At 39.2% G+C, this 9,805-nt stretch overlaps 1 protein-coding gene across 1 annotated transcript; it reads right to left on the minus strand.

Annotated features, from left to right (window-relative positions):
• Window positions 1-2,713: 2,713 nt before the first annotated feature.
• On the minus strand, window positions 2,714-4,990 carry fev (FEV transcription factor, ETS family member). Its single transcript, XM_020920298.2, has 2 exons — window positions 4,644-4,990; window positions 2,714-3,788 (listed from the first exon to the last, which is right to left on the minus strand). The coding sequence occupies exon 2, from the start codon at window positions 3,727-3,729 to the stop codon at window positions 3,253-3,255; it is 477 nt and encodes a 158-aa protein (XP_020775957.2). The 5' UTR covers window positions 3,730-3,788; window positions 4,644-4,990; the 3' UTR covers window positions 2,714-3,252.
• Between the last annotated feature and the right edge of the window lie 4,815 nt (window positions 4,991-9,805).

Below are 9,805 nucleotides of genomic sequence, written 5' to 3' on the forward strand. Positions count from 1 at the left end.
ACATCCAGAATGCCTGTTTTTGAATGTATTTTAGAGCTATACCACCTGTAACTGAATAAATGCAATGTTGGGCTCTTTAATGTCATACTGTGGAACATTCCAGGCAGAGCAGTGACATATCCGTACAAAAAAGCAGGTGTTATTTTTTAAAAAGTTATATAGTGCACCTTTAAAATTGCTTTCTGGATTCAATTTTTTGACCTCTCTGAAGTATTTCAGTTCATTTCAGGTCAGCCTCTGAAGCGATTAGGCATCCTCTTTCTGTGTTTTGTATATGGAGATTGTTAATCCTTCACAGGGAAACCACCACCCACCTCTCGTTGCGTAATACCTGTAGGAGAGGATGAGAACTGCTTATACCTGTGACAGCGCACCACAGTCAGATTAAGCAGAACAGCACTTGGCCCAGGAGACAGATGACGCTCAGAGTGTTGTGGAAGTGATTCAGTCCCGGAGAGGACTGGAGTTTCCACTGTGAGAGGAGGAAAGGCACGTCTGCACCATGGGTAAACAACATATGTTACACACAGATACACAGGTGTGATACAGAGGTAGTGCTGAGACAGGAGTTTCACATGACATCACGTCATTCTATACTAGACCTGTTTATTTAAGGGATATTTCTGGTCTATGTTATAATGTTGCTTCCTCATCACAAACACACCTGGAGTTGCATTTTGTTTCATTCATGCATGTTTAACACACAAACCCTGCACATTTAAACTCCATAAACCTTCACTAGAATCACTGGGTAAATTTCAGCCCTGGATTTGCCTATTTGTAGTCAGGCTGGCACCACCTACTGCCTCCCCTCAATTGCATTTCTCTCCAGCGAATGGTCATGAATTGAAATACACTAGATGATTTGCAAGAACCCCGGAAGTTGTAGACCATGCACCGGCCAATCAGCGAAGAGCTGTGAAGCCATGACGTCAAACTCAAGCACCTGTCTGGGTCCCTTTTGTGGTACAGCACAACAGTAAACAAAGTGGTAGATTCCTGAGATTGAGGATTTAAAGCTGGAACAAAAAGAATGTTTGGTGAATTTTATCAAGATGTTATTGCGCTTCTCCCATCCAGGATACTGAGCATTACATATGTCACAACCAAATATCAGCAATTGGTTAAATTTAAAAAGTACACGCCTACGGTCAAGCAAATGAATCCTAATGCTGCGAGGCCAGACATTTGCCACAAAGTGAAACTGGCTGGAGAATCAAGCTAGCCAAGCTACAAAAAGCTCAAATGTAGCTGTTATTTTCAAAACTACTGTTTCACAACAGTACATTAAAGTTCTCAAGAATCAATTTATGCAATATAGGACCTTTAAATGTGGGGCAGAATATATTATAAAATATATTGTGAAGTTATACTCATCCAAACAGAGGTTAGTTTAGTCAGTAATTTTGTATGAATTGTATGGAAACCTCATTGGTAAAAAAATACTGTACGAATCCTGCATATATCCATGTAAAGGCTCATTCTGCCACTGTATGAAACTACATAAAAACATTATGACCATATATGTTACCTGCTCCAATCTCAGGCTGATTACATTATAATTTGATCTGGCATCCAATATGTTTATGATTTTGGTTTTGTTATATTGATTTAAAATGTTGTTTTAAATTAAACATAAAACTAACCACGCAATTCTCTTCTCTAGAAAAAGATCATAATGCACCGTTAATACATAGCTGTTTAAATGCTGTCATAGATTCACCAAATACCTGATATGAGGCTACGTGATTACTTGGCTTTTATCAAATCTGAATAGTGTTCATTTTGGAAGTGCATCCTCTCTAGCATAGGCCCACTTCGGTTGTCAACAGCGACCTCATGTTCCTGTTTGATATTCAGATCACACTCTCTGTTGTTGTGAGTATAAGAATGGTGCTCCCATTCTAGTGTTTTCTTTTCTTTTTTTTTTTTTTTTTTTTTTTTTGCCTTGCCTTGCCTTTCCTTGCCTACCCATTATATTCTTTTATATAATAATTTGCACTAGCTTTTATAGATATATATTTAAGTCTATATCATGGCAAATATTTAAAAAAAAGATTTGCATACTTCCTTACCTAACTAACTTATCTCTCCTGGTATCCTTAACAAACCCCAATTATGATAGTGCAGTGTCCTGTAATGCCCTATGGTCTAAAATCTCCATGGGCACATTGTTTGGCTTTAGATGTGTTGTTAATCCGTTATTATGCAGAGGCTTTCATGTTCCGCTCCACTGGAACACCTCTGGTTATGTAAAAGATGAGTCAGTGTGTGAGCAGTGTAAAAGCTCCCTCTTGTGGCTGTTAAAAAAAAAAAGAGAGAGCTGCATATCTCAGATTCAGTTGTATAGTCCTGTATTGATTGTCATTATCAGCTGGCATACAACTTTTGTGTAGCCTATATACAGTAATAACAAAGAAAGAATTTATCTTACCAGTCTAGCCTAAAATGTGCTTGATATGACTGATCTTGATTTGAAGTCTTTTCTCATATGAGTTCCTTGTAGGTTTATAATCAGAAGTAAAAAGCATCCATACACTCTTAATATGAATCTACCAGCATCTACAACACAGGCAATTTTTATTTTTGTCAAGACAAAAAACAAGCCAAGTAAACTTTCAACATTTATTTTATTTACTCCTACCATTTCTGATTTATTGTTGAAACATACATCATTTTTCACAGTAAATATTTACACAAACTGACCTGCAGGCTTGAGTCTTATTGCAAGTTTTATCTGGTTTTATGTTTGGCAATGGTTTGATGAAGTTTAATTTACAACAGGCTGTGCTTTTTAAACTTTTAGACCTTGCGTGTGGTTTGAGTTTGAAGAAATGTTTTATGTTTAAACCGCAAGTAAGTCTCAGTCATGTTTAGGAATTTTTGTAAGCCATTTTATCTGTTGCCACTAGATGGCGTGAGTGCTTCACAAGTACGTGGTTCGCTCTCGGACTGCAAGGATGGATAACAAAATTACGCACAGTAAAAATGGTTTGTTCTTTTTATAAATTTAATCCCTTAAAAATAAATTAAGTTACGTTAAGTATAAATAGGTAAAATAATTAAAATAGTGCTCTTGAAAATGTGTTTTGGATGGAGTAGGCTCTCGGAACGGCTAAAAAGCACTGTGCGTAAAGGCGACCATTTCACGTCTTTACAGTTGAACATTCAAACAAAATCATCAATAGCATATCCATCTCATTAGCATGAATTAAACCAGTTCATTTGGAAAGTTTCTGAGTGCTGTTTGGGTCAGTTGTAGTGCGCGTTGATGTTGGCCAGGCCGTTGATGTTGTTGACGCAGCCAATGTGTGATGGAGACACGGTGCTGAACGGAGGCTGCAGGTTGTGGCTGTGGTACAGGGAGGGCGAGCCGGTCCAATACGAGAACCCGGACGGACCCACGCCTCCCACGGGCCCCACCAGGTTCAGCTTGGAGATCCCGGAGAAGGGCAGCGGGGAGAAGTTGCCCTGAAACTTGTACAGGGCCTGTTCAGTGCTGGACGGCTGGCACACCTGCGCGAGCCCGTGGAAGTCAAACTTGTAGGCGTAGCGTTTGCCGTGGACCTTTGTCATGATGTTTTTGTCGTAGTAGTAGCGTAAGGCGCGGCTCAGTTTGTCGTAGTTCATGTTGGGTTTGCTTTTACGCTCACCCCACCGCCGCGCCACCTCATCCGGGTCGATGAGCTTGAACTCGCCGTTGGTGCCCTCCCACGCGATGCATGACATGTTGGCACTGTCGGACAGCAGCTCCAGGAGGAACTGCCACAACTGGATCTGACCGCTGCCTGCGCACATCGGGACAGACACGCACATATGGGAATTAGCTTATGGTCCAATAAGGGAATATGGTTGATGGTTGATATAGAAAATACAATGTGGTTGCTCTTTTTTTATTATGTGATTTAAATCAACTTACACTTTTATTTTATTTAACACATATTAAACATGTTTAAGGAATTGCGTAGTGGTAAATCGTATTGTCAGCTGGATAGGTTTCTTGTTACATGCAACATCTTGAGGACTTTTCCCATTCAGAAAATATAATATTTTGTTTTAAAATGTGTATCACAATGACAATGGTCCTAGATTCTCATCATTTTGAAAGTCATGGATATGAAGAAGTCCGCATTGTCAGTGTAGACTATTATTTATTTATTTATTTAGAAATAAAACAGGTCTTCCCTTGTCGGTTAAATTATATTATTAAAAAAACAAACAATCAAAATAAATTGCCCTGAATCAAGTCAAATTTTAGTTAAGTGGACTAAAGCTGCACACTGCAGTACAGGCCGCACAGTGCCGGTCCTAATGGTCCTGGTCCTCTTTGGTCCTCACCGTGTATCTGAGCTAAAAAATTACAAATACAGTAGGTGATTTTTTTTTCTCTCTTTTCTTTCTCTCTTTTTCGTTTTCTTTTTTTTTTTTTTTTTTTTTCTTCTTAAAAAAAAAAAAAGACAGCTTTTTATTGTGGATCAATTGCACTTTTACGCATTTACGCAGAGCGATTAGGCCCAATTGTTTTTGCTTTTTTCTTGACCAAGATGTTTAGATTTATTTCCATTAATTAATAGATTTTCATGTGACTTCTTGGATATGCTGAATATTTGTACAGGAATATATAATATAATATTCCTCCCTACCTTTCTGCACTCCGGTGTTGATTGGAGCCCATGATGAGCCTTTGGTTTCCTTCAACAGGTTTTCTGTCGGATCTGAAATCAAAACACACAATTATGTCCAGCCCAAACCATCCTCCTCCTCACCGCCTCCGGGCACGGCTCAGGTGACACTGTCAGTCCTCATTAATGCGCGCCAGACACTTCACTTTAAGCTATTTTAAAATCTTTAGGAGCTATAACGTTACAGAATTTACCCAAATATCTAGGCTATATACACATTTCAAACTATAAAATATAATTCTATAATTCTATTTAATGAGTAGAAAAGGCTAAATGAATCGTGTTTACGCACAGAATCGTAAAAACCAAAAACGTATTATATAGAGGGAAAAAACATAGATCCTAAAAATAGGAAATTAAATGTATCTTCTAAAAAATAAATTATCTCAGTCACTATGATCTAATAATTTTCCCTCTTTAAATTTTTGAAAAAGACAAAAAAATACAAATTTTAAAAATTGTTTTAAATAAAATGGTACGTATGGTTCCTCGTGCGCCCTGCAGTCCGCTGTGGGAGTGATGCTTGTCGCGTGTCTGCCGCCAGCTGCGCTCAAAGAACCAGCAGGAAACGCGTCCAGGAAAAAGGATTTCCGATTTCCGACAATGGAGTCAGTCTATGAGCGCGCGCTGCGGAACCGAGTCTTTCATTTCCCCCTAAAAGAGCCACGCGCAAACGCCACTGGACCTACCGCGCGTCCTGACCACCAAACCACCACCCTGCCACCCTCATCCCTCCGCAAACCTGGGAGATACATGTTGAGCCCGAGCTGTCCTCCGCTGTCCTGCTTCATTGTGCTCGAGGCTTTGCCAAGGCTCGCCTTTCATTCGGCTGCTGCCTCCGCCAAAAGATTTTTATTAAACTTTATCTCATAACTGCGATCTGGAATAAACGCGACACATTGAAGTTTCCAGGCAACTGTCAGAGGGCCCCATCTCTGAGACAATATTCAGACAGCAATTTCCCCTGGTGCATTGCTTTAATTAAAAGAGCAATTTACCTCTGTCAGCGCGCCGCCTGCCCACAATAAAAAGAGGCCCCGAGAAATTGGGCCCTTATCAATCCGCCATCACGGTTTAATAAAGTTTCCTCTCGCGTTAAGATCTGAGTTTCTATGGTGAATTGAAGTGTTTGACATGGAAACCAGTTCAGATCCTGCGCACTTTTCCGCCTCTTTAGCTGTGGGCAAACAGTCCAGGCCTCCAGCGCGTTGGATAAAGCGTATTTGCCTTAAAACTGCACGCTCCATTGGGCATGGGAAAACAAAGAGTCATTGGGCATACAGTTACGCAGCGTCTGTTCCTGGCTTTTAGGGGTATATGGTTTTATTATGAACGCAACACGCTCGTAACTCTGAAACCATTGCTTATAATAGACGCACACGGGCATTTTGTGTGGTTTGTTCCAGTGACAAGTCGTGCGTAATGACGTTTGTGAAGCGGCCATCAGAAAACGGTGCGCGCCATTTCAACAATATTAATTTCATTTGAACTGTACGTGCCCAATTTTAGATTCAGATTTGAATTAAGTATTGGATTGTTATTTTATGTTGATTTATTGTTAGAAAACACAACACAAGTGGTTATAAGTGTCATATTTATAACAAACCAGCGACCTTCTGATCCGCAGCCTCTATCTCATTCAATCATCTATTTCAGGAATAATAACACATTAGGATGGAAGGAAGAAGATAACAGATATATGCAGTCTTTCTGAACTTGATGGTCCTTCTTTGAGAGTAACAAAAAAAAAAAGAAAAGAAAAACAAAACAAACAAAAAAAGACAATATACAGAAAGAAATGTTGCCTATGTGGTCAATAAAGAGATTATTTAACAAACCACTACTGCCAAATATTTGTATTTAGTTCATATTTAGCAACATAATCAATTTAAAATGCAAGTTCAATTTAAAATGCAATGTAAGTAGGTATAATGATATCCATTATAATAAAGAGCAGCTGCAGATTGCTATCAAATAGTCACGTGATCTGGCAAACACCAATGAACAACCGGGAACAATAACGCACCTTATCTTATTTGGTTTACAGCCTGATAAAATTGGATTAATGCTAATATTGCAAATGACAGATTTACAGCTTGTCTGATGTAAGACAAAAATGACTAAAACATTTATCATAGGAGTTAGTTGACATATGCAAATTATGATGCCTGTTTCAACTTTGAATAGTTTATTGAAAAAATAAACATAAAAGACTGGATATCTGTGTATCAAGTTATGTTTTTCCAGCAACTTCCAAATACTATCCCTTTTCATTTATTCACAAATTATTCAGAGAAAATTAGAATTAACTTCACGGATACTATTTTGAAGCACAGTAACTCTCCCTTAACTCTTTCCCATAAGAGTCCAGTAGTAAGTGTTTTCCGTCTGTTTAAGTGGTGCACTTGGTCAGGAGAAGGTGAAGGGTGTGTCTTTGGTGTTCCAGACTTGCTTTAGCTGCCTGTGTCAGAGCAAGAATCACAGGCAACTGAAAACAAGCCCGGAAAACCAGACCAGGATCCAAGGAAGTCTGCCACCCTCTGCACTTGTAGGCACACTAAAACAAAACACAACATTTTAGCATTTTGTGATCTGCTGTGTTAAATGTTTTCAATATTTGGCACAGAAAGGCATAACAAGTCTACAGTAAAGGCGATTTTCACACTATGTGCTTCCCTTACAATACCATATCTCAAAGACCTGCATAGACTTGCTTTGTCATGAATGATCTAAAAGCCCTACTATTAGGTTTATTTAATGTATAGACTAAAATGAATATGTATAATGTTGTTAAAATTATCCAACTAGATGATACGAATTGACACACTAACTATTTTCATGTATAAAGCAATAGAATTCTGTTTTAAGCATAATTATATCTATTCAAAGACTCAAAGTAATGGCAGTGTTCACATATTTGACTGGTTAACAAAATCTCCTAAAATAGTTCTGTATTAACTTATGTTCAAATATTTGATTGCTAAACAAATGAACTAAAAGTAAACACAACTTTTTAAATTACTTGTATACGTCTATAGCTATATTTATTGTCAAAATCTGCTAAAATAGTTTAGTTTTGCAGTCAGAACTTACCTGTTTCTTCCCAAAGTGCTTCCAAAGTCCATAGAGCTGCAGTGTGTCCATATGGCCCTGGTCCAGCAGCTTTATTCCGTGTGGAGGAATGTCTGTTTGGAAAAGGTGTGTGCTGGAGCTGCAACATTTATGCTCAGATCCTGTTCATTTTGGGTGTGGGACTCAAGGCTCCTACAGGTGAACGTGTCCAGGATCTCAACATGTGATACAAAGCAAACACACAACTGTCAAACTGGAATAAACAAACACCACACAACTGAATCCACACTCTATGCGAGGCTGACACTTTGTGAAGTTAAACTGAAAGATAGAGGTTGAAAGTATTTTTACTGCTACTACACAGTGTGACTCATAGCAGGTGCAGGGTTTTTTGTGAGGAATTGCTCGAGTTACAAAATGAAAATGCTTTTGTATTTTGTTGACCCGTAAGCATACTGGTAAAACTATTAGCCTTAAAATAAGTGGTAGAAGCAATTATCTTTATTGCTGCAAAAACGTCTCAAGTGCATTAGCTTATGGTTTGTGGAACTTGCTTGAACATTGGTCACATGACACAGTGGAGGAACTGATGCAACAGATATCTGCATAAATATAGGAGGAAACACTCTTGTTACCTGTTCAACAAATAACCAACTTAAGTATTATATTGGGCATTAAAAAAAGACATAAAACACAAATGACAAGATGAGTTGTTTTTATTGTGACTGGATTAGACTTGTGAATTATTGTAGAATTGGGGCTGTGAAAAGAATCATAAAATGACTTCTTCCCCAACTGAAATAAAAATCAAAATGGTATGTGGCAGAGGCATGGACCTGGATTTGAGTCACCATTTTGAGGACTTAAAACTTGACTTGATGAAGACTTGATGAAGACTTGGACCTCCACTTGGACTTGAAGGCCAATGACTTGAGACAAGACTTTTTGTTTTTAGAAAGTATTATTGTCTTTATCGTTACAACAATCGATTGTGCTTAATTTTACATGAGCAAACCGGAAATGGTCAACCAGCAGATCCAGAAACATCTGCTGTTTCCCTCCGAAGCAAAGGCTACTTTCTCCAAGCTTTCTGAGAAAGCAGAGACTACATCCTCACAGCAAAGAGCTGTCTCTCAACACAGTGAAGACTCACCTCACGCATCTGCAGGATCCAGAGCTGAAGTGAAAGTCAATCACGAATTAGAAGAAGACAGTCAGAGAGTCACAAGTGAAGCTTCTCCCACCTCAGCTAATGTGGACGAAGCAGAGACTGATGTACCTCAGACTGATATCCAGGAACATGAAGATGACAAAGATGTGCTGATCACAGCAATTATGGAGCAAGTGACACATGAACTGCCATGAGACAATGCTGAAATACTGGAAGACAGGAGGGAGATGATACAGAGGCTCAGTTTCATGAGACTGAGACAGTCTCCATGTGGAACAGGCTCACCTGCACCAGAGGTCATGGTCCAGACTATTCAGAAAACCACAGTGGGGCAAACTGCCAAAATGTTTCAGAAGAAGATTCACAGTGAGTGGGCCTTCCATATCGGCTCCATTATCTCAAGAATCCATCTTGTACTGCTCCCGCTCAGTCCTACACCTTCTACTCGTAGTTGATCTTTATAAGGAAGCAGAGGCTACTTGTAGATTCAACTTTAATGAGGAAGAAGAGACTACTTCCTCTGGTGAGAAGATTGTACATCTGCCTAAAAAAACAGCTGGACATGAGGACAACAAAGAGCCTGTCTTTCAACACAGTAAAGACCTACCTCACACATCTACTGGACACAGAAGAGCTCATCTACACCAGAAGTTATGGTCCAGGCTGTTCAGAAAACCAAAGTGGGCCAAACTGCCACAATGTTTCAGAAGAAGCCCCACAGTGGGCGGGCCTTCCACATAGGCCCCATCATCTCAAGATTCCATCTTGTATGGCTCCCGCTCACTCCACACAACTGAGGCGGAGCAGAAAGTGTAGATTTTCTGACAAAGACATTTGATTAGTATTCTCTAACAAAGTAGGAAGTATTTAACCAAATGTT

This window comes from Boleophthalmus pectinirostris, unplaced genomic scaffold (genome assembly GCF_026225935.1).
Source record: "Boleophthalmus pectinirostris isolate CB_2022bp ecotype Guang Dong unplaced genomic scaffold, ASM2622593v1 HiC_scaffold_1, whole genome shotgun sequence".
NCBI lineage: Eukaryota > Metazoa > Chordata > Actinopteri > Gobiiformes > Gobiidae > Boleophthalmus > Boleophthalmus pectinirostris.

Excerpts from the sequence above, each read along its gene's own strand:
- fev (XM_020920298.2), bottom strand. The coding sequence starts at position 3,729 with ATGTCATGCATCGCGTGGGAGGGCACCAACGGCGAGTTCAAGCTCATC.